Genomic DNA, 25,404 nt, shown 5'->3' with positions numbered 1-25,404 from the left:
CTTACTTGAAGGAGCAGATTCGCTTTCACTGTTATGCCTAGAACTAGTGGACTCAGAGTTCAAGCTAAGAGTGCTGGGTATAGAAGAAAGTTCATTGCAGAGTTGCTCCATGTCATCAGGGACCACTGGCCAAGGCTGTCTACGACTGTGTCTCACTGCATCCCAGTTGTGATGCTTCAAAATGTCACATCCTTGTTTAGTTTTGGCTATTAGACCAAGCACGTAGACACAGGTTCTGTATTTAATGTATATATAGAAAAAAGAGCAACAATAATAGCATCTAATTTAACTAAACTTATTTCTCTTTTGAAAGGAAACAGTTTCAAAACAATTCAGCAGAAACTTCACAAAACTGTCAAGTAGCTTTTTGTTCATCTTTTTTTGTAGATCAATAGAAGCTTAAGAAATGCACTAAAATATCTGAGAACAATACACTATTCAAAAATAAAAACTAATTATTACAAAAGCCTGATTACACAAAGTAGAAAAGTACCTCTTCTTTAAAAAAAAAAAAAGACAAACATTAATGCAGTAGCCATCTATTTATGTTTTTAAAGAATCAAAAAAAGATATTGAATAAAAATGATGGAATAATAAATTGATTCCAACAGAGTTATATCTAGCAAATATTTTAATTGTTTTTTACAAAAAGGAGAAAAGTAGTATGTATCTTTTTTCATAGGTTTCATTTGCTTACTGCATGTTCTTTCAGACTTCCTGTACAATTCTGCGATTGTATAGGACTGAGATTGATATTCAGTCATCAACGATCTTTAATAACTGATTTCCAAGTAAGTGCAAAACTATATTCATGTAAATTAGGTAAGGCTATTTGAAAACCTATGGCAACTACATCTGTATATTTTATGTATAAATAAAACACACATACCCTCTAACAGAGAGAACCTCACAATGTTGGGCCAGTGCCATTATATCAGGAATTACATTCTCCTCTTGAAGCAAGTTAAGACCCCAATTTGATGATCCAATATTGCCCTAGAATACAAGTTTGTCAAGTAAGTTTTGATTTTGATGTGATCTGCAGCACTATCAGTGTAAAGATTTTGACATTTTTGTTTGTTGGTAGTACAGTTTCAAGCCACATGTTCTTAAAGCAATTAGAGATTTGAGCACCCTTTTTGGCATTTCCTAGTTGTCCAAATGCAAAAAAGGGCTCGGCACACTATGTATAATACCTAAAACTGCTCACAGTTAACTATTATGTATTCCTCATTTTACCAATTCTACTACAGCCAGCAGTATGATCTTGGTTTAGTCATTTTATATTCCTTTTACACAGGCATTTTATTACATACCTACAGTTATCTTCCAGTAATAGTCACCTTGGACAAATGTTCCAAAATAAACTTTGGGCAAGACAAGACAGAAGCAGACAAACAGTTGAGGTGGCAAAGCAAATTTAGAAGTGTGGCATCAAGGGAAACAGACACTAGGTTTTCGCCTATCCCAAGTACCAACGGTGTCATGACCATATATATTCACACACAACAACAGTGGCAACCAACTTTCTTCCAGAAACACTGAACTTTGGGCCACAGCAATAAACACATTAAAATCAGACCATAGCAACTGGTAACTACTGGTTGCATTCTAATACTTTTGCTACATGTGGCAATCTGTTATTTTTATTTGTTAAAAAAAGAAGAAGAAGAGACAGAGTGACTTACTAAAAAACTCAGAACAAAAAAGTTGCAGTGAACCATTTTTAACTGAAAGTCCAATTAGGGTAAAATGCCAACTTGGAAAAATCACACACATTTTATGACAAAAACCCTAACTGATGATTTTATGGGATTTTGCTTAGTTATTTTAGAATCAAGAGTCATTACAGAACTCAAACAACTGTAGAAAGTTTGTAAATCTATTACTAACCAAGGCCCAAAGGGCTGCTTTCAGCTGCTTAATTCCTTCCCACTTATCCAGCATTGGGGAACGAACAGTGTAACTTAGATCTGTAACAATACTCTGAAGGGAGAAAAACAGAAGAAAAAAAAACTTCAGTGGAAAACAACAAGGAGACCTCAGACAAACAAGTTCTCTTGCATTTTTAATAAAAGGTAAAGCACTAATTTAAAATATACACATATACAAAATGAACAGTGGTAGTTCTGGAATAATAAGCCTAAATTAACAGCAGTGGTAATGCAAGTAGAAAATTTTAATGTAACCACTGACTGCATCAAGTTAATTCAGATTTTATAAAGATAACAGATTAATCAGACTAACACACTGCAATATACAAGCTTTCTCTTGAACTCTTCAACTATCATATTCAGTTCATTACATCATCTTACAAACCCACATTAAAAGTGAATTCATTTAAGCAACTATGAACCGGCTTAGAGTTTGTTTTCTTAGCTTTTCAGGATATTAGAAAGTAGATTTTATTCCCTCATCTCCACATTTTTGTATGCATAAAAGGATAGGCACAGTTTTACTTGTCAATATACAATTTACTCACACAGAGACTGAAAAATTATTTCTATTGGGCAGTTGCTTTCCATTCTAAGATGTTGCTAGCCATTTTAAGAAAAATTGCAAGGTATTTCTCCAATATTTCAGTGTCAGGAAGAAATTTTACATGAGACTAGATGGCAAAGACTGTCTTCGTAACTTTTTGGCCCCATATAACTTAAGACTTTCATAATCAACTTATTTTGCAATGACTGTTTAAATGCCATCTCTTTTAAGAGGTTTACAGTACTCTTTAAAATCTTTCAAGTTATAAATAGTTATTATCCTCACCTGAGACTCCAATAAATGGCAGCCCGTTTTATGGTGCACCAGTTGGCCATAAAGGTGAACTGGCAGGTAGACGTGTGGTCGCTGTAATCTGGCAGAAAGAGAAATCATATGCTTTCCCAGCAATTCTGACATTTTCTTCTAAAATAAATTACATGGCAGTGTAATGAATGAGTTACTCAAGTTTTTTCAGACGAAGGGGATTCTTTTGGAGAATTCAGAATACAGTAGAATGGACTACACTAGACTATTTCAGTTGGAAGGGACCTACAATGATCACCTAGACCAACTGCTTGACCAATTCAGGGCTGACCAAAAGTTAAAGCATGTTATTAAGGGCATCATCCAAATGCCTCGAACACTGACAGGCATTGGGCATCGACCACCTCTCTAGGAAGCCTGTTACAGTGTTTGACCACCCTCTCGGTAAAGAAATGCTTCCTAATGTCCAGTCTAAACCTCTGCTGGTGCAGCCCTTTCACCAGCTTTATTACTCTCCTCTGGATGCATTCAAGGACCTTCACATCCTTCTTAAATTGTGGGGCGCAGAACTGCACACAGTGCTCAAGGTGAGGCTGCACCAATGCTGAATACAGCAGGATAATCACCTCTTTTGATCAAGTGGTTATACTATGTTTGATGCACCCTGGGATGCGGCTTGCCGCACACTGGCTGCCAGGGCACACTGCTGACTTGTATTCAGCCTGCTGTCGACCAGCACCCCCAGATCCCTTTTTCTGCAGGGCTGCTCTCCAGCCACTCCTCTCCCCATTTATTCTTGTGCCCAGCATTACTCCGTCCTAGGTGCAGAATCCAGCATTTGGTCTTGTTAAATTTTATCCCATTAATGACTGCCTAATGCTCCAATCTATCTAGATCCCTCTGCAAGGCATCTTGTCCCTCAAGAGAGTCAACAGCACCTCCCAGTTTGGTATCATCAGCAAATTTGCTAATTTGCATTCAACTCCTGCATCTGGATCATTGATAAATATATTGAACAGAACTGGCCCTAGAATCGAGCCCTGACGAACACCGCTGGTGATGGGTCACCAGCCAGGTGTAGCCCCATTCACTACAACCCTTTGAGCTCTGCCCTTCGGCCAGTTCTTCACCCAGCGCACCATAAACCTGCTCATCCCACAGCTGGACAACTTGTCCAGAAGGATGCTGTGAGAGACAGTAGCAAAAGCCTTACTAAAATCCAGAAAATCTACATCCCCTGCCTTCCCTTCATCCAATAGGCAGGTGACCTTATCATAGAAGCCTATAGAATTAGTTAAACAGGACTTTCCCTTTGTGAACCCACGTTGACTGTGCCTGATGATTGCATTGTTCTTTAAATGCCGTTCAGTAGTACCCGGTATGATCATCTCCATAATTTTTCCAGTAACTGAGATTAGACTAAGAGGTTTGTAGTTTCCTGGGTCTTACCTTATGCCCTTCTTGTAAACTGGAATAACATTGGCTAGCTTCCAGCCAGCAGGGACCTCCCCAGACTCCCAAGACCTTTGGTAGATGATCGAGAGGGGTCGTGCCATAACATCCACTAGCTCCTTCCGTACTCCGGAATGAATCCCATCAGGCTCCATGGATTTGTGAACATTCAGCTGATATAGCTAGTCCCTTACAATTTCAGTGTCCACCAATGGAAAGTCACTGTTCCTCTGACTCAGGGAACCAGGCAGCCCAAGGTCTATCAGAATAATTAAAGACTGAGGCAGAAAAAAGCCTCCACTTTCTCTTCATCCCTATTACTCAGGTGACTATCTTCAACAACTATCGGTCCAATGTTTTATTTAGACCTCCTCTTACTATTAATGTACTTGAAAAAGCCTTTCTTGTTATCTGAAACAACACTGGCCAGTTTCAATTCTAATTGAGCTTTGGCCTTTCCTGTCTTCTCCCTGTATATACAAACCACAGCTCTGTAATCTTCCTGCGAAGCCTGACCTCACTTCCAGAGACTATACAATTTCTTTTTCCTCTTGAGCTGCACGAGGAGTTCCTTGTTCAGCCAAGCTGGTCTTCTGCCTCGCTTGCTTAACTTATGACACAAGGGGATTGCCTGCTCCTGTGCTTTTAAAAGGTGGTTCTTAAAAACTGACCCAGCACTCATGGACCCCTAAGCCCTCAAAAGCAGATTCCCAGGGTACTTTGCTAAACAGCTCGCTGAGTTTGCTCTCCTGAAGTCTCGGGTAGCAACTCTGCTGTCCTTTTTTCTCTTTACACTGAAAAATTCTAAACTCAGCCATTTCATGATCACTGTGGCTGAGACAACGACCTACCATCACATCCCCCAGGAGTGCTTCCCTATTCACAAACAGCAAGTATAGGAGGGCATCTTTCCTAGCTGGCTCACTGAGTACTTGTGACAAGAAGTTATCTCGTACAAACTTCAAGAATTTCCAAGACATGCTTGTCACAGCAGTATGGTATTCCCAGTTGATGTCTGGGAAGTTGAAATCTCCCATAAGGACAAAGGCTACCCATCCAGAAATTTCTCCTAACTGTCTGTAGAATGATTCATCAATCCTAACATCCTGGCTGAGCAATCAGTAGTATACACCCACTACAACATCTCCTTTGTTTCCCATTCCCCTAATACTCTCAACCACACCATCACTAACTGTAAGAGCTGTACAATCAAACCTCTCCATTACATATAGAGCAACACCTCCACCTTGCCTTCCCTGCCTATCCCTCCTGAACAGCCTGTAGTCCTCCATCCCAGCACTCCAATCGTGGCACTCATTCCACCAAGTCTCACTAATACCAATGATATCATAGTTCTGGGAACTGACGAACGCTTCCAGTTCATCCTGTTTGTTTCTCATATTGCATGTGTTGGTGTATAAGTATTTCAGATACACTCCTGACCCCTCCATGCTCCCAAGAGCAGTGTAAATGTTCCCACTTGCACTGCCAGCCTCAGGCGATGCCATGCGAACCCTTAGCTTATCTACTGCAATCCTCTTGGTATCCCCTTCCCCCATCGATTCTAGTTTAAAGCTCTCTCGATCAGTCCTGCCAGCTTACATCCAAAGACGCATTTTCCAAATTTACCTTTGGTTGCTCCGACGAACATAGTTATCACCATCAACAGGTTTGCGGTATGTTGTAAGTGCTTCATTAAGTTGTTCTTCAATCAATTCAACATACTTCAAGTTATATTCCTAAAAGACGACAGACAAAGGTTGACACAATACATTTAGTGGTTTACATTTTTATAGTACGGTACTTTATAAAGAAGGAGTAATTGAAGTGCTCCTTAAGGAAGGCTGAATTTCTTTATGATCTGAAGGTGGGGCTCACCAAAATTACTGCACTTCATACATAAAATGAGTTTGCAGAGTCAACAATTGATTCCATAGTTATTTCAGTGAATTTGTTAAAAAAGGAAGGAAAGAAGGAAATACTTCACATCTGACTTTAACCTGAGTAATCTCAACAGACCACTACACATTTCAGTATTCCTAGAGAAGTGACAGCTTATAAGTTAGTCAAAAAATTGTCAACAGGAATGAGACCAAGCACTTATAATCAATTACAAAAACAAAATAATGTATCAACAGTTTTATTCTAGTCATGACAATGATGCATTTTTCTTAGTGGTCTTGTGTTCCTATTTACTTCCTAACAGCATAAGCTAATTGTATCTTCACGAGCTCTAGATTTAACTTTAATTAGCAACAACAAGAGGTAACAGGTATCTTGAAAAGTAGTATTCCTTTACACACTTCTCTAGGTAAGACCTTACACAACAACCTATTTAGAAAGTCACTACACTCCTGAAACATTTGCTGAAATATCAGAATTATATAGAAGGCCTGGGTAAATAAAAAGCACGCATGTACAGAGGAGCTATGGAACTCTAAGTCCCTGTCAACCTTTTTCAGCAAAATCATAAGTCACTGAGCTAATAAATGCACTGGCAGTAGCAATACATGTATAGGAATATGCAATATTTTTAAGAATCTTTGACCTGCTAAACCTGCATATTCACTCCCTTCCTCCTCCTAATATCAAGCACATCTTTTATTCTTAGCATTACCTTTTGCCATTTTTCCATTTGTTTTGTTACATAACCTCTTTCATTTAGATATGAAAATCCCTTTGGGATGGACAGAAATCTGTAAAGTAACATCAGACAGTTAGAACTCCACTTAAAACAAATGACGTAATTTGAATAAAAACAAACATTCATTTGTTTCCACAGTGTAAGGTCCAACAGCATATTCAACATTTACCTTAGGAGTAGAAGCAAACCCTTGTCTCCAAGATGAGAAAGAGCTGGTTTCATTTGGATAAGGGCATGAAGATTGGCCTAAAATAATTAAAAATGTGTAAGGAGTATCTGACCACTATATAACTCTGAACACTACAACAATTACAACAATCTGCCAGCAATGAAGCAGTTTTTCACAAAATGAAGTATCAAACAGCACTAACCTCATCCTAACATTATCTACTTTAGGTATCTTCTGTCATTAAATATATATTACTTCACAAAAAGTATAATGATCAAAACAGCTGAATTAGTCTGAATTCATATTTAAAAGTAGGCATAATCCAGAAGTCTACATTTTCTTGTCATTAATACTGCAGTATTTTCAGCAAGGGTGTGTATAAACTATTATGAAGTCCATCAATGACAATCAAGAAAGGAAACCTTCAGCTTCTTGCATACTTTTACTTTGCTACTGGGGGAGGGGATGGGGAACAGCTTACAGAGTAGCATACCAAAAAGAGGTTGAAAAGAGAAAGGATGCTCACCTTGTCTTCACATGCCTCGTCTAGAATATCAAGTGCCTCGGAAGAAATAGTTTTATTTTTATCATGTAACTGGGTCACCAGTAATTCAATCCCCCAGTTGCTGAAGAACTCTACATTTGCTCTCAGTAATACTCGTAAGTGTTTTGTTGCATACAACCTGCAGCTCTGCAAAAGTACAGAAAATGCTTTTTTGAATGGAAGGAAAAAAGCTAACGCAGTTAATGATTTATCACTTTTAAAAACACATTTAAGGACCGTATTTTACAGCACGTAGCTGTGATGCACACCTTATATATTAGAACTACAGTCTATTAGAGAGCTGCTTCTATCTTACCAAATGGGAAATTTGAGTCTGAGATCACAAGTAATCTGGTCACTGCAAGTCTCCTTGGAAAGCTCTTATCAATTAGTCATTCACTGTGACAGCACCATACAAAGTCATCAGGATTAGCAGAAAAAATACCTTGTAAATGTCCAGTGCAATTGTATATACTTTCACATATGCAATATTTTGCAAAAAACTTTAACTTTGTAAATATTAGAGCCTCTGGGGAATTTATTTTAATAAATTTTACATTTATTTCTGTTTCCCAGAAGTATCTGATCTTCAAAACTTCTCAGAAAACCTTCTCAATAGAAAAATGTTATTTTCTGTAATAAGACAGTTTCCCAACACTTAGTTTACCACTATGAATTTCTCCAAGTGACAGCAGAATGAAGTAAGTACCTTGCCAGTTCCTGTTCAAAACTTGCTGAATAAACAGCATAAACTGATTAAAACCATTTTCTATCAGAAAAAATACACAAAAATTAGAAGTAAACAGGTTTAATCTACAAGAATTTGCAGTGTGCTGGAGTAAGCACGGAATAACCCTGACTTTTTCCTTACTAGGAAAGGTGTTATCTATACTTAGACAAGCATAGCTGGAAAAGACAAAATCAGGTGCCCAAATCTTTCTTCAGGTCTTCAGTCCCTACACCTTTAAGGCTACTATAGCTATAACCAACTAAGTTTCCTATATGTTAAAATATAAATGATCTATGTTGGGATGCATGTGAGTATCTGTATTCCAAGAGATAGGTGAATTGGTCGAGGTTGGACAGCACTACCTAGGTTAACAATATCTTCTGGATTGTTTTTTTTCCTCCAGAAATACTTGGCAAGCAGGACTTGAAAGAAAATGATAGTAGGAAATGTGAACGTGCATAGTTCACTTCAAAAACCTTGTCCCATTATTTCAACTTCAAATATCATGTGCACGTTTCTACTTACTCAATATACAGAGGCTTATTTTTTGGAGGGGAGGCAGGAACAAAGTAACACACATACCAAGACAGACTATGGAACAGTGATTTGCAACTCTGACCTAGACTGAACAACCATTTTGAAATGGCTTGCATCTCGTTAGTGGTATGCCTTGTATGTGGAATAGATGACTATGTTTATTAAAGATGAGAACAGAAGCTATTATGCCAAAATGATCACTTGATCTAGATGTTAAGCCTACAGAATAACACAATAATATGAAACCAGAATTCAGTGTCATGTCGTTCAACTGTCAAAATCTTGTCTATAAAGAATTGTTGTTACTGCTACAACTACACTGAGTGTGATAGAGAGAACAAAAGATAATAACGTTCACTTCCTGAAATACTTCCTGAACATGAATTAATCTATCCAGATAGCTAGTACAGAATTAGAACAATTTTTATTTTCTGTTTGGAGAAGGAAAAGATAAGAAGGATTTCATTACTCTGATGGAACAATAAAATGGCAAATAAAATTCACTGCAGATAAATTTGAAACAATGAGCTAAAGTGAAAAAATAATCCCTGCTTTACATACACACACAACAGGCTCTGAGCTAGCTCTTTCCACCCAGGGAAAAGATCTTGGGGCTAATATTAGCTAGTTCTGTGGAAGTGTTAGATATAAGTTCAATGGCAACCAAAACCAATGAAAGTTTAGTAAACAGAACAAAATGCATCAGCATTGTCACTAGGTAAATCCACTGGCTGTGACATCTTGGACACTGTACTGTTCTGGTTTTCCTACCATCATCAGAAAGAGAAAGAAGAACAATTATAAAGGTGTAAGGAACAACAGAACAGGGTTTTAAGTAATTGAAGGTATGGAAAAGGGTCTTTATAACAAGGAATGACACAACAGACTAAGACGTTCAAACCTCAGACCCGCGGCTGCAAAACCACTGCATGCATTTCCAACAGTTCTAAAGTCTTCAAGCAGGGCCACAACCTTTGTGCAGCGAGATCACCTGTACGCATTTCCCAGATCAGAGGGGCAAAGCCCAGCGTTGTTTCTCCAGATGAAGCAAAATCCTGGAATGTTTTTACTTTTGATGAACTGAGAGGAAAACTAGTGTAGAGGATATCTGAGGAAACAGACATTCCCCTCTTTTGCTCATGCATGAACTAGATGAAGAACATAGATAAAACCCTGTACTAAATCTGTCAGAAGATTCTTACTTTTACTATTAAACGGCTTTGAGACCCTCAGAAATGAAGAAGCAAGTCAGAGGTCACTATGCTCAGCTAATTACATACAGCTCAGCATAGATGCCAATAAAGGTAGCATAAGTTTATCCCTTGGCCACCTATAAAGATAAAATTTTAGGCTGTGAACTGCGGCACTTGAGGACACACTGGCTACTCTGCTGTTTCTACCACAAACTGGCAGAAAGGCAGCTGAGGCAGTATTAATTTGCTTTAGCATGAATGACCAAAGCACATCTGGAAGTAGGTTAAGATGTGCTTCTTCACTGATCTGCAAGAATATTTCTCTGGAAATGTTTTCATTGTATACAGTCACCCTAAAATGCTACTCTCCCCTTCTAACGCTAAGCTGGCTACAGAAATTACTTTTCCTTGTTCAGAGACACTCATTAGCAAATGGCTAACAAACCTGCTTCATAGCTCTGGGTAGCTTTAAAAGGTGTATGAGGCTATAACCTCAGTTATCCCAAAAAAAAGAGCATCTTCAGCTTTTGAAATAAACAGATAAAGTATTTCATTAACAAACATCTCAGGGAATTAAAATTTCTGAAGGGAAGAAGCCTTACTGGAGATGGTTTTTCTCCCTCACAAACACAGCTTTTCAGAAATTATGTCCAGTTCCATACATTTTTACTGCTTTTAAACAGAATTTAAAAGAGGTAGCACATAGAATCAAAATCACAATTTGTCTTCTGGATTATGAATTAACACAAACCCTCTCAGAGGCTTACTATATAGGTCCTCATCGGAAGTCCTTGAAAAGGGAAGGTGGAAGGGCTTTTAAGTGCCTTATTTGAAGGGAACTGCATGTTCTTTTTAATCTTGGGATTCGCTTGTCCAAGGTGATAGAATGTCAGTTCTGGTAATATTTAAAAATATATTTCCTTATGGGACAGAGCAGTGAGTGGTATAAACTATGCCAAGTTTCAATTTTTTCCTATCATGCTTGCTAAATATGAAGGAGTAAATTTTCTTTTGCTGTTGACAATGCTGCGGTTTCAGAATTCCAGACCGTAAAATCCCCAAAATGGCAGATACCTTCCCCTAACCTCTAGAACAGCGGTACTTACAAATTACTCCCCAGTCAGTGAACTGCCCATGCAAATACCTGTCAATATTTCCGTATTATTTCAGGTATCTCATCCTCTTGGAACTGACAACTATTTCCACCTCACATGAATATTTTAATTTCTGGAAGAGACTTGTAGTTTTGCCAATTGCAATTGGTCAGAAATACCACTTATACCACTAAGGATACAGTTAATACCAGAATAATCAAGAAGTTTTATCCTTTGGATTAGCTTTTTATGCTTTGATCTTCTGTTGGGAACATAAACACCAGAAACACTGAAGACAAGCATTTTGTCCAAGAGGTAACACTGGCAATATTGTGTACACCAAGCACTGCCAAAGGGTTCTTTGACAGGTCAACATTTTGCCTTTTTGTCAAGTAGTACTCAGTGAAATTTTCTCTTCAAAATCCCATCAGTTCAGTTTCCACTGTAAGAACATATGCGGTTGGGCACATGGTAAAACAGGGAAAGAATTTCTGAAGGAAGGAAACAAATTTTATCCAAGTATTAAATCATTTGTGGTTGATGCAAACATAGACCCATTTCGGCTGGCTGGTCCATTCTATTTGAGATTTTCCTCTTTTAGATGAAATATACAAAATTATTCCCCATGAATTCCAAGAATTCCAAGCAGGTCAACTACTTCAGAAAACAAAACACCCTGAAATAGTTTCATCCATCCCTCTGAGTTCAGTATGTTTCACAAAGGAAGAAAGGCTCAAACAGTAAATTTTTCTTCTTTTTTAGTATCCTGATAATAAAAGATTCATTTACATTTGCAATGAACAAACAAGATTTAATTTTTTTTTACATTTCTTGAATATGTTAACATAAATTCTTTTTTTTAAAAAAAACGAAAATATTGAAGGGATTCTTATGGTATTGCAACATACAAAAAGCAGGGTACAGTCTCATCTAGTGCAACATTGAACTCTAAATAGTAGAATTTAAGTCACAACACATCTCAGCTATGAACTTGCCTGGAGATCGCTATGGTTAGAGACCTGCTATACCTGAATGCGCACCTAACTCTGATATTAAGGACCATTGACCTATATTGTGCACATACGAGAAAGGTTACAAGTCAGTGCTTGGCAGTTGAGAAGATATATCCTAATAATCTCTATTGTTCTACATTTCAGGAGTCTGCTAAAAACACACAGGTACTTAATCTCTGCTGTTTCCCTAGACAATGTCGCTAGATCCACACATCAATGCGAGACTACGAAATGGAAGCATTAGAACCCAGTAACCATAGGCTACTAACGTAGGCTGAAACCTTAAAAAAATCACAGATGTGAGAAGGTATCAGTGTTTCTGGCAAGAAAGATCTCTAACTTTGAAACTAATTATTTAGGTTTGAGTTCCAAAATTTGCGTACTTAAGTTTCTGAGCCTGTAGAATGTCTCTTTCTCCAAAGAGTTCTACTTTGATATCTGTTAAAGTCTGGCATTAAATAATCAAGGTAATGCCAGCGATGTGATCATGATCTCTAATCCTTTTCACAATCCCAAACAGACAGAACTGAAATGGGTAAACCTGGGGGCTCTACAAGCTTTCTTAATTTCTAAGGTGCTGGAGAGTGATGTCTATACTATTCACATCTGAAGTACAAGAAGTGCTTACTACCTAGTGTTCATTAAGCTGAATTACAAATAGATGGAAATTGTTTTTTAAGTTACCACCACTAAGAGCAGCAGTAGCTCTCAACTGCTTTCTGGCTTTGTGTATGCTTGGGACAGCATGTTCAGACAGTATCTGCACCCCACTTCAAGCCAGTCTGCTTACAGCTAGTGATACCTGTATCAGGGTTGAATACATTCTGGTTTGTGTTTTTTCTTTGTTGTTGTTGTTGTTTTGATTTTTTTCTTTTGTTTTTTTCTTTTCTCCCCGCTAAGATTAAAAAAAGTAGACAAGTAGGTCTTTATAGAACATCTGGAAGGAAATCAACCCATTCCTAACGACATTAACGCTTTTGGTGTAAATACTGGATGCTTGAAAACATTTGGAAGTATCTCTCTCAAAATAGAATTTAAGCCTTCATACCTTAGATATCAGAATCAAGTAATCTTTCCCAAGATCTAAACCACAAACACTAATTAATATTAAAATGCCTCAAATTATTACTGTAACTGTATACTTGTTGAGGAGATTGTGACAGCATGCCTGGACTTTTTTCTAATTGTTAACTAGCTGCATTTGGAAGAAATTGAAATGCTGGACAGCTCTTCCCCCATGTATGGCCGTTTTTTATGAGGTAAAAATAGCTGGGAAGTGGTGGAGGGGAAGGGGGCAGTACCCATTGATGTGCAATCTCAATAGAAACAGCTAAATGAAGTTCCACTGTCTAAACTGCTCTTAACTGACAGTCATCTAACAGGAGCTTAGAAGTCTAATAAAGACACAGGCATGTGTCCTCACAACATATTAACTTCTGTTTTCTTCCCCAGAGTAGGCATAAAACAACTTTGGAGAAAGGATGTCAAAGTCATCACTTCATTGAAAGATTAGTTCAAAATTATTCAGTAGGGAGCTTCACCCTCTTCTTTCAATGAATCATTCCTTCAACCCCAACTATCTTTACTACTTTCAGACTCCAGTCTTTACCCACAAGAATCATCATATCTTTGACAGTCTCAGAGAAATATCCTCAATGTCTTTATTTCCTCTCCAAATACAATGAGACATTTAAAGCTAGCATCTACCTTATTCCCTCTTGTATCCACTCTAGAATATATTCTGCTTTGTCCCGGTGACAGAGGAATAGCTCTTCCTGAAGTAATGAGAGTTTGTTCCTAGTTGGATTTCAACTTACTAATTTTCATTTCCCTGATATCAATGCTTTCTTGTCTACTGTGTTACACCTGATTGACTTCTCTTTTCTTAAAAGTTCAAGTTTCCTTTCCCAAGTCTACATAAGTCTGTGTTTTATGTCCACTCACCTTCTTTGATGCAGAAGTACAAATCCCAATGCCTATTTTTTAACCTCCCCCTCGTTCCAGGGGCTATAGCTTCTACTCAGTTCCACCACAGTAACCTCAATCATTATCAAAACAGTACCCACCACTGGAAGGTTAACCTCTTTATTACTGCTAGAAATACACATTTCTGTTTATGAAAACAATGCCTTCACCTTTATTCACCTAGACGATAACATTACAGTTGGTTTATGCATTTAAAGACTTTAACTCCCTTCATACATGAGAGAAACCTCTATTTGAATGCCTTAATTTCTTGAGCACAATATACGGTGTGAAGTTCACAGCAAATTTAAAACTACATGAGTAGGAGTTTCATATCTGAATACAAAAATAAAAAACTTTCTGGATATATAATAGCTTAAAAATAAAGTCATACACCTTGAATAACAAAATAAATGTCTAGTGGCAAATAACAACGGAACTAAGTCGAATTGAACTTACATCAGTAGCTGCTGTCAAGATTTTAGAAAGGATGACTCTTGCTAACCCATCTCTGCTGTAATCCAAACTAGAAACAGTCAATTTTAACAAGTGATCCTGGTTCTTCAAAGAACAAAGATTAAGAAGACTGGTGGGGGGCAGGGGGAAGGGGAGAGAGAAGAAAATAAAAATTAGTATTTGAACCCACTCAAACCCATTTATTTATTCAATCAATAATTTAAACTTAAGTACTTTGAATTAGACTTTCATTTCTATAAACGCAGAATACAAAGTAAGTTCTCATATGAAATGGAGTAACTTTAAACTGTTACAGTTGTTAGAGTCACATGGGGACCAAATAATGCACTAAACTGCAAGTGAAAAAACCCCAAACCAACATTTTTTATAATTTCTCTGTAATAACTTTGTCAGCATAGTTTAATTAGTGATTATAAGTACAAAAATTAATGTTCATGAAGCTCTGTGAACAACTCCTCATTGTAACACATTCTATAAAGCTTGCCATAAGGTTAGTCCTATTAACTGTCTAGATTTTATTGTAAACCAAGTTACTGAAGCCAATAAAAACTTGCATTCTAATAATCAACTTAACAACTTAATTTAAAAAAACAGAGTACATCAAAACACCTGAATTTTTGCTTAAAGTTTACTATATTTAAAATGAACTGGTATTAGCCACTAGCCAATTTACTCCCAAAGGAAGGTAAGTTTATTCGTACCTGAACAAAATTTTGAACTTCACAGCTTCACTCCAATATATTGGACTGAAGTTTAGGTACAACATGCATCATCACATTTCACAAACAGCATGATACTTGTCAGTTTTTGGTGGTTTATGTAGTGGGGTTTTTTTGTTTTGTGTTTTTTTGTGTGTGTTTTTTGTTTGTTTGTTTGTTTTGTTTTTGTTTTGGTGTTTTTTTTTGTTTGGTTGTTTTTTTCTTCTGTCTTTTCAGTACAATATCAGCCTTCCTGATACTGATTTCTGTCAGGTAGGTGTGGACAGGAAAAAGTAAGCTATTCTGTGACACAATCACCCATATCTGTTCAGACTAAGAGACCCCTTCTTAAAAAAAACACCGAAAACCCCCACAACCGGGGATCTTTACCTGTAAGTAAACCAAAAGAACTTCAAAGTTTTCAGCTTTACCGTCGGTGGGCCTCATGCACAGTTTACAGTTTTCATAACTATTATACCCGTAAGCACAATTCAAACAGAATAAAAACACTCACCACTGAAACACATTACATTTTTCAAGCATTTTCACTCCATGAGGGTGACAAGAGAGAGTACCAAAAAACAGGAAGTAGTGCTGGCTAAGGGTATTTAGTAACCCATTATTTTGAAGACTACGTTCAGGTTTCATTCCTGATGAAGAGTTGAGCCAATGTACAATATCTTTAACTAATTCCTCCAGGTAACCTTGTCCATCCTAACAAAACAAAGAGTAATAGCATTTACTAGTAACAGAACAGGGTCTTTCTTCTTTACTGAAATCCACCATTTTAAATTTCTTAAAATGTACAAACTCAATACAGATACAAAATAGAAACGATGGCTGGCAAACACAATTCAGACTAAAGAAAAAGGTTCAAGGCAAATAAAAGGAGTTTAGCTTGGAGACATCTTAGGACCAATTCTATTCTTTCCAGGAAAAGGATTGTTCAATGACATTTTCCTCTGGCCTGAGGCATAAAAGTCTTTAGCACACAAGAAGAAAGGAGGTAGAGAAAGGAAGGATATACATAGCAAAAATTAAAAAACTCCAAACCTTATCCTGCATTTAATAAAGCTGTATTTAATAAAACTTCTACTTAACACAGTCATTTTCCTCAGTGTCTCATCTGGATAATTCAAGTTTTTAAGTCATATTTCTTAATCATTTTACATTTAACACCCAAAGTCTACAGAAAACTTTACTAAAATTAAGGTTTTTGCTCTAAGTGGCATACAGCAGCACTACTCATGCTACCTCCAGTCTTGTAGCTGAAAATTTCTTACCTCTTCTGATTCAAGAAGAAATTCAGTAAACTGACAACCCACCACAGTGAGCTGCTTAGCCTTGGCATAGTCCAGATCCAGGCTGGCATACAGCTTACTGCTAGGCTTGTAAAAATATAGCAATCTCCTTACAAACCTATGGAAAGTAAAAAAGAATTTGCTGTTTTTCAGTATGACAAGGACAGTCTCACAGTACAAACTGATGCTGGTAGATAAGATATGTTATCACTAAATTAGTTTATAAATTTTCAAAAGTTTTTGAAAGAGAGCAGGTACCAGTAATGAGTCTAAACAGACACAATTTCAGAGATGCAGCTGTACTGTGTGTTATAAAGAGTTTTCTATGTCATGACTTCAAATAAGCAAAGGAACTCAAAATCTCTACGCTCTTAGAAGCTATAGCTTCCTCCTCGTTCTCATGCTTGTAATTTATTCTGCTGTAATCTATCCTGTGGTGAGTTTCAAAGACTATACTATCTAGACTTACAAAGAGCTAAAAAAGAACTTGTGACATGAGTTTTCTTCAGCTATAATAGTTAACGGTACTGTGAAAAATACATTTTTGTGTTGTGCCAGGAAAAGGCCATATTTATTCAGCAACAGTATTTTCGTTCACCTCACTCAAGCATTTCTGAAGCGTAACACAGTTATTGCAAATGCAGACTCTCACTCAGACTTTTTGAAATCATGGTGAGCAATACAGCTTGAGTTTTGCACTGCAGGAATAAATCTTCAGCAAAGAGCTTCCCCTCGCCAATTCTTACTAAAAAAATAAACACACATTTGTGCTTTAAAATAACACAAATTGTTCTGTCTGAAGGTAGATATGGCAAGCATTAAGAAAACTTAACTACAGCACTACACCTCTAGTTAAAAAGGTGAGAGTAAGCCACTATCCCCAACTCCAAACACAGGACCAGTTATAAAGGAAATCTGAGGGCTTCTTTAAATTTTATCAAATTAAATGTATTTTATTCTGGGTTATTAACAATAAATATATGTATTATAATATATACACACACACGCATTGCATTAACTGTATCTCTATGAAATGAAGGAATCTATATCAAAAATATCTGGCATTTCACTTAGCCATAAGATCATCACAAGAACACTAACAGTAAAAAAAAAAAACTTATGGAAGGACAAATAAATGTACTTTACACTTCAAAACCAAAGTGGCTGAAATTTTTTTATTATCAGCAGTGAAGCTATAGAGAGATTTGGGGCTTAATCACTTGTAATTAAAAAAAAGCAACAGCATTTTAAAGCCATTAAAGCATCTAATCCACAGTCCTGCAGAAAGGATCAACGAATAGTAGAAGTTTTACGCTAATTCAATCATAGATTTTCTCAATTTATTTGGGATTAAATTATTTAGGCATTGAATAATGCTTGAGTGCAGCAAAAAACCAGAGAACAGGAACGCTGTCCCACATAGGTGGGTAGAGGGGTGGGTTTGGGTGGGACTGCAGACATTGCTTTAGAGAAGGAATGTTATAAACCACCAGATTAGGAAAATAATCCTTTACCACAAAGTACAGATTGACTGTATTAGGGAAGAAAAAAACAGAAACAATACAAATGCAAAATTAAATTATGGCTATGATTACAATGGGACTACCACTTAAGTGGTAGGGAACACTATATAAAAGTAGCCTGATTACGTTTTAGTAAAAATTTAAAATGGAGCAGCGTGAGCCTTTCAGCATATGTTTTAGCTTCAGGTTTTCCCTCAAATTCATGTAGAAGTAGCTTTCCATGCCTACAAATACAGAACTATTCTTCAAAAATAATTTAATCAAATCAATTTCTGAAATGGAAGTTAAAAGGGACATCCAGGAACTAATTAGTAACTATTACCACACATGCACAAAAGTAATAAAAATGTCTTAATGCCAACAGACATGAAGGGAATCAGAGCTGACTGCTGTACTGTGTGTTTTTTGGTGTTTTTTTTTTTTCCTTCCCAAAAAACACATACTTCCCTTGCCATTAATAGCAACTAGAAATAACTTCCTCTTGGTTTTTGATGAAAACTACAACTACATAACTGTACAATTGTAGACCTATTCTGTCAAAATTTGTCAAGCGCTAAAATCAAACACTAATGTATGAAATATCAAAGAGGTAATACTTTAAGGTTTAAAATGAAACAGGGTGTTTGCAAAGCTGGTATGATTCTTGTTAAGGGAATATATATATAAAGTATCTGTGCATAGAAAAGAAACCACTAAAGTTTAAGGATCTGTTTATTTAAAGCAAATATCGCAACCTAATTATTTAAATTTTCATTTTTGCTGCTTATCTGTAGATTAAGTTTTAGAACAATACAAGGAATAGTTTATTGCAATATTAAAAAACAGTTTTTCCAAATTTCTTTCTTCAAAAGAAGTCTACATAATTTTTACATACCTGTGCAATTGTTCATCTTTATAGTTCCTTAGATTTACATTTGGCCACTAGAAAAACAGCAAATATAGCATTATATGAAACTTGTACATCAGTCCTTAATTAGTCACTAAAATTTACTCATTCTTATTATAGTTATATTTACCTAATAATTAGAAGTGTAAGTTTTCTTGCATCTAATGTTACCTATAAAAAAACCCTTATTTTATTGAAAAGCCCACACTTCTTGCTCCAAGAACTGTTTGATTTTTTTCTAGAGAAGGACAGTGAATGTTGGTCACATGCTGTGTGTACAAGGCCACAATTCTAAAGAAAACAGCAAACTATGAAAAGCTAATGAAAAATAAAGAATTTTGCTCAGTTTCTTCTCTGCAAATAACAAAAGTTTCATATGCATAATACGGAAATAATTTTTGTGGTTGTTGTTTTCACTATTAATCAGATTTGTTTTAAAAACAATCACTATTCTGTAATAGCTCACTTAAATCCTGCTTATTAAAATGGTATTTAAACTCCTCTGTTGATATTTCATAAGATGTTTTATGAAGGATCAGATGAAGTCATAATACTCTCTTCTGGATCTGTCCTTTCTTCCCATTACATTTTCCTCTGTTTTTACAACCATCTGTTTTCTCTATGGCTTCAGATTTTTTGTTGTTGCTACTAGTAAGTATTTTCTTGGAAGGGATGGAAAAAAGTGCATCAAACATTCTTCTTTCCTACCTAAGCGATACAGTTCTAAGTTTCCAATTGGTATACTAGTATTAAGACATATAGTGCACTGGTTAATGATTAGTAAAACTGACCATACTAGTAACAGTGCCAGATACAGTATGAAGCTCTGTTGCCAACGACAAAGTCGCAATTCCTCCATCCTCACCACTGCCACTTTTCCCCTTATGCTGCTCTTTTAGCAGCTTAGACAGCAAGCTGAGCAAGTAAAAGAGGCAGTAAGGGACCACATCAGATGCAAGTAGTGAGATGATTAGAAAGCTGATGCTCCACAGCCGTAAGGCTGTGACAGCGACAAGAGGGAGGTGAGTAGCCACATGAGATAGCAAAGTCCAAACACTGGAATCTGGATCCTGCTCATTCGTGGACTAAAGATGGACCACTCTGATAACATTATCTTAGTTTATGCTGGTGTTGTGCAGTTTAACAGGAATGGAAGTGGTTAGAATTAAACCAGAAAACACACAAACTTCTCATTCTGAAAGACAGAACTCCCTGATTGAGACATTAGCAACTGTTTTACAGGACACTAGAAAATACACTGCTGGGGAGGTCTGAGATAGCAGGAAAACTGACAGTTTGACCTAAATTTCAGGTAAAAAAACCCAACCCCTTAGTGGTCAACTATATAAAACTTCCATTGTCAAAGACTAATTAACAGTGAGATTCTGAAAAACAGTTTCTTGATAATATCTTTAATACTGAATCAAACGTAAAAATATCTATGATTAATAATCATAGCTAGTAATCCAGTAAATCTAGTAATTACAGTAAAAAGCCTGTAAAACAGTGAAATTTGGTAGAGCAATGCTACTGTCATATACTTATTCAGGTCTTTATACCAGACAGATTCTTGCTCTCTCAAGTTTATCAGTCCCTGAAAAAATGCACAGAAGTATTTAATTTCTTTTTTTTTTTAAATATAATCTTGATTACGATTGTCACCATTAATCCTTTTTTGTCCTTTCACCATCTTTATAACAACACAGTAAAGAAGACAGTAAGCAAATGTTACTTGGGAGTACCACAGAAGGATGGTTTTGATGCACAGAATGACAGGATCTGGTTTGAAGACTATACTTAGTCTACTACTATACTGAGTACTGAGAAAGTTTTCTTACTCAAGTAAGTTTTCTGCTTAAAAAAGAGGCAGTCTCTTAAAAGTTGTGCATCAAATATATTTAAGATAATGCCCTCCCTGTCAGAGATATTTCCTTTATTTTGTAAAAACAAATTAATTTTGTAATGAACTTGATGCTACGGGAGTATATGTATTAGTTCAAAACACACAATGAGTTCAAAACATACATACTACTGAAGTTTTCATATGTGGCTCAGTCTAAGCATCTGAATTTTGATCTATAACCGATCTCCAGCCTCAACCTTCAGCTCATGTTATATTAAAAAAACCTGCTATGAAACCGAACGAGGCAGTATCCCCACCGTAGTTTGGACTGAAATCTAAAGTATTAGCAGCTTTAAAGTCATTATAGCTAATCCTGTAAAGTCTATTTCTATACAAATAAAGTTATAGAAAATTTAAGACGTGCTTATTAGGAAATTTGTGAACTTAAACTTGGGAAACTTAAGAAACTTGTGAACTTACATGCAAAAATACACTACAGTTAAGGGTTGTATACAAAGAGACTATATCAGCACTGATTAAACCCATGAGATCCTAATTTTCTGAAATAAAAGCTTATGCGATGTAGTACGGAATTAGTATTAGAAAGTCAAAACTCACATGTGAAATGGAGACTTTTTTCCAGACAATATCAAACCCTTTTTAAGCTCACCTTCAGTATGGTCCCTATTAGATTCCAATTCCAGTCAAGGTTCTCTTTATGATTGAGAACTTGGCTGTCTCGAAGATTCATTACAAGTGCTTCTTCTGTATCCTGGAATACAGACATGAAAAACTACAGTAGGTTTCCTTGCATCATTTTTTTCAGTCTTGTCACATGATATACTTCATGTTCATTAACAATCATTAAAAAGGCTATGCTCTACAGTAATTTGCATTTGAAAGTAAATTGCATGGTGATAGTACTGCATTAAGAACCTAATAGTAAGAGATCACAATTGGTTCTAAAAAGCATTAAAAATTATTATAATTTCCCTCCTCAATTTCTAGAAATGCAATACAGTATCCACAAGTACCTACAAGACAAATTAGATGGAAAAAAAAACGGTAAAGAAATCACATAAATGGCTCTGAATTAGATGACAGAGTGAAGTTTGGGAGGTAGTATCTAAGTTTCCAAACTACAAAGCCAAATTTAGTTTCGAAAAATCAATAATGGTAATACCTTCAAAATAAAGATGTCTTTCTGCACACGGTACTGATCCCTTTTTTGGTGTGTTGAAATTGCTTTCTGAATAATATGATCTAAATGGAGGCTGTACGGTTTAGGTCCTCTTTTCTTCATCTCGTGAAAACGTTTTAAGCAGTTTAGTGCGGCACTTGCTCGTCTAATAGAAAAAAAAAACCTATAATCGGTATTTGGCAACTGTTATCCAACTAAAGAGCACCACTGCTATATCTTGAGTAAATAAACATAGCTCAAGAAAGAGCTGACTAACAATTCTGAAGCAAATGAAAAGAAAATAATTTTCTTGATACAAGTGTTCATACATCCATAGGCCTCAGTCTTGTCCTGAAATTATACAGAAAGTTATCTTTCAGAATTTCTAGCACTGAAGAATAAGCCTTATTAATACCTTTTCTTCTACTCTGCAATTAGTGGTGTCTATCACAGTTCACAGAAGATATTGTGAAGTTTAAAGTTGATAAAGTATTGTGAGATGTCACAGTAGATCAACGTTCTACAGCAAAGTTGATAGGGCTAGCTTCAACTTTGACTAACAGAGTATTTCTTGCAAATTCTCTTTTTTTTTTCCCCAGAGGTTGGCAGGAGTATCAGTAGCATGTTTCCTGCTCTTTGTATCTAAACAGTTCAGCAACAGCATGTAAGAAGTCTTCCAGGAAAAAACAGGAAGTAATAGCAATGACAGTGGAGAAAGGCAGTTAATTACTAATAACAAAATAGTGGTAGCTGAGCAAATAAAATAAGGAAGTCTAAAAATGAGGAGGTAAGTCCACCTTTCTTCCCCATAAACAAAAATTCTCATAGGGTAGGAGTGTTTTTATTTTATATTATCTTCAAACAAATAACTTTGAATTTGGTCACTTATCAAAATTACATAAATTTAATCCGTAACAGGGCTTACAGTTTTTCAGAGTATGAAACAACGCAGGGTGTTGACCAAAACCAAGATCCCCAAATAAAAAAATACTACTTCTACAAAATCACTTTCTTCCAACAAAACCGGGAATTCTTACTACTCTATCAGGTATGTCCACAAATGCCAAAAAGCAGAAAAACTGCAGGTAATCCACAAATGTATCCCTTCTGCTCTTCATCCTCCCTCTCATCCCACAGCTTTGATGGAGTGAAATATACTGTGGCGGAGTTTCAGATGTGCTTTTTTGAAAAGTAACTGTGTTTTCACCTGTCAAAATCTTCTACTGACATATAAAAAATCTTCAAAACTAAAAAGAGGAAACTACGTTTCTTGGAAGCACTCTACAAGCAGCATGTATCATTTCATAGTTCTGAAAGATTTTGTAATTTATCACTGACAACAAAATAAAAGACAAAATAGAAAGTTATGATATATTTATCAGAATACTGATCTTACAAGGCAGATCAGGAATGGCAAGAGTAATTAATAAAAACATTTCCTATAATTTACTATTAGAAAAAACCCAACACACTCAATTTAAATGGTGTTCTACAAAGAAATGCAAGTAAGGACACTGAGTTGCAGAAACACATTTTAAAGACACATGAATCTATAAATTATTTGACTTCTTTCCTCAGGAGGTTTAAATTGTGTGAAGTACACAGGAGATAGTATTTTATAACAGAACACTTCAGAAGTTAAATTGCAAGATTAATAGATGTACAGAGAAATTCTAAAAAATAAGTAAAATAAAACAAAAAAAGCCCATAGATTTTTTAAAACCTGAAAATTCAGGTATTTCTAGTTCAAAGAGGAATAAAAAGCTTCTATAAACATTTTTTTCAAGTCAGATGCCTAAATATACCTCGTTTGATTGGCACCTTGACTGCCAAACAGTTCCCCAATACTGCTTAACTACATGCCACTGCATAATGCTGCACTAAATTTAGAATTTCTGTTCATGCATTCTTATATTTAAACAGAACTGAAAGGAACTGAAAAAGTTATCAGTGCAAATTTCGAACAAAAGCACCAGAAAGTTTTAACATCATTAATATTGTTACAGTCACCCTTCCAAAGAAATAAAAAGGTTAAAAAAAAATGCTCCATGCCAATATTACATTTTTTGCTCTTGCTCACACTAACAACTCACTGATTTGGTCTATTACTATTTAATTAGCTATAGAAAAACAACAACAGAAGAAAAGAATTGGTACAGGCTTTTTTAGTTTTGAAAGCTTAATTGTATAAAAATGCCAAAGAAGAAGTGTGAAACAATGGAGAGGTCAAACACACAGAACATGTCTTGGATGTTGCTTGGTCAAACAGTGCCTTAGCATTCATTTCTGTGTAAAAATCTTGCAATCTATGCAAAAGTGTTCTGAAATCTACTATCAAAACTTTCTTCCCAAATTTCTAAATTGTTACTGTAAACACTTTTGGAATGATGCACTGGAAACTTTCTCCCTAGTAAGTGTGATAGAGCATTTCTATATGCATGTGTTTGTTTGCTTTTAAACAAAGACAGTATTGGTTTCAGCCACCAGAAAACTTGTAATGTAGGTTTTCACTCAACTATGGGGGAAAAGGAGATGTAAACATTTTTGCTTTTAAGTGTAACTTAGAATTCTTACAGTCTTTTCTCTTTCATTATGTCAAAAGATGCTGCCATATTCATTAGCGTTGGTAAGCAGTGCAGGTGATGACTGTGAGAATGAGGAAGAATTGTGTTTGCCTAAAAAACAACAGAACACCAGTTAGAATAACTTATTACAACATTTTCAGCCATCTCTTTAGGATCAACATTTGAAGAATCTACCACTTCTCACAAGACTTTCACAAATGCATGACAACAAAATTACCTTTTGCGTAACGTCAGAGCAATAATTACACATACCATTTTGAATTATTTGATCTAACTAATCAATTTGAAATACAATTGAAAGTAACTTCAGACAATTCTAGATTTCAGAGCCTTCTAATCTGTATTGTTTGCATTGGTGTTTAAGTGGTAAGATGCAAAACCATGCAAGGCATCAGATATCCTTATGTCGTGTATAAAAGTATCAAAAAAATCTAAAATCAGAAATACCATCTCTTATAACGTAGCTTACAAGAGATTAAAAAGATTAAAAAAACACACAAGGAAACTGATCAAGAAGTGCTCTGCTGCATATGCTATTCTTGTCATCAAGAGAGGATGTGAAAAATAAAAGAACTATTTTGCAAGAAAGGTAAATCATATCACTTCACATACAACTAACTGCTGAAAGGTAGCACTGGAGTGTAGATGAAAACAATATTGTCATCTCTATACCAAAATAGTTTAGGTTAAGAGAAAGAAGCTACTGTAAAAGGTATGTTAGGTAGAGGGAAGCAGAACGAAGCAAGTTCCCTTCAGGTTCTCTGTAGCAGGGGCTGAAAGAACACTCCACCAAGTTGGAGTTGCCTGAATGAAAAAAATCAAGTG

At 36.0% G+C, this 25,404-nt stretch overlaps 1 protein-coding gene across 3 annotated transcripts in view; it reads right to left on the bottom strand.

Moving 5' to 3' along the window:
* The window catches only part of RICTOR (RPTOR independent companion of MTOR complex 2), an 89,978-nt gene that overhangs the window by 18,161 nt on the left and 46,413 nt on the right, over nt 1-25,404 (bottom strand). For all 3 annotated transcript variants that reach the window (XM_075136800.1, XM_075136798.1, XM_075136799.1), the window contains 15 exons: nt 24,569-24,669; nt 21,998-22,160; nt 21,485-21,586; nt 18,960-19,006; nt 16,545-16,680; nt 15,776-15,975; nt 14,546-14,672; nt 7,537-7,701; nt 7,011-7,087; nt 6,815-6,893; nt 5,827-5,936; nt 2,767-2,854; nt 1,894-1,986; nt 890-996; nt 6-235 (listed from right to left, as the gene is read on the bottom strand). In XM_075136800.1, the coding sequence (XP_074992901.1) occupies nt 6-235; nt 890-996; nt 1,894-1,986; nt 2,767-2,854; nt 5,827-5,936; nt 6,815-6,893; nt 7,011-7,087; nt 7,537-7,701; nt 14,546-14,672; nt 15,776-15,975; nt 16,545-16,680; nt 18,960-19,006; nt 21,485-21,586; nt 21,998-22,160; nt 24,569-24,669 (1,825 nt within the window). The remainder of the gene's footprint in view (nt 1-5; nt 236-889; nt 997-1,893; nt 1,987-2,766; nt 2,855-5,826; nt 5,937-6,814; nt 6,894-7,010; nt 7,088-7,536; nt 7,702-14,545; nt 14,673-15,775; nt 15,976-16,544; nt 16,681-18,959; nt 19,007-21,484; nt 21,587-21,997; nt 22,161-24,568; nt 24,670-25,404) is intronic.

The sequence above is a fragment of the Calonectris borealis genome, chromosome Z (genome assembly GCF_964195595.1).
Source record: "Calonectris borealis chromosome Z, bCalBor7.hap1.2, whole genome shotgun sequence".
Taxonomy (NCBI): domain Eukaryota; kingdom Metazoa; phylum Chordata; class Aves; order Procellariiformes; family Procellariidae; genus Calonectris; species Calonectris borealis.
This window is presented reverse-complemented; position numbering and strand designations above follow the sequence as displayed.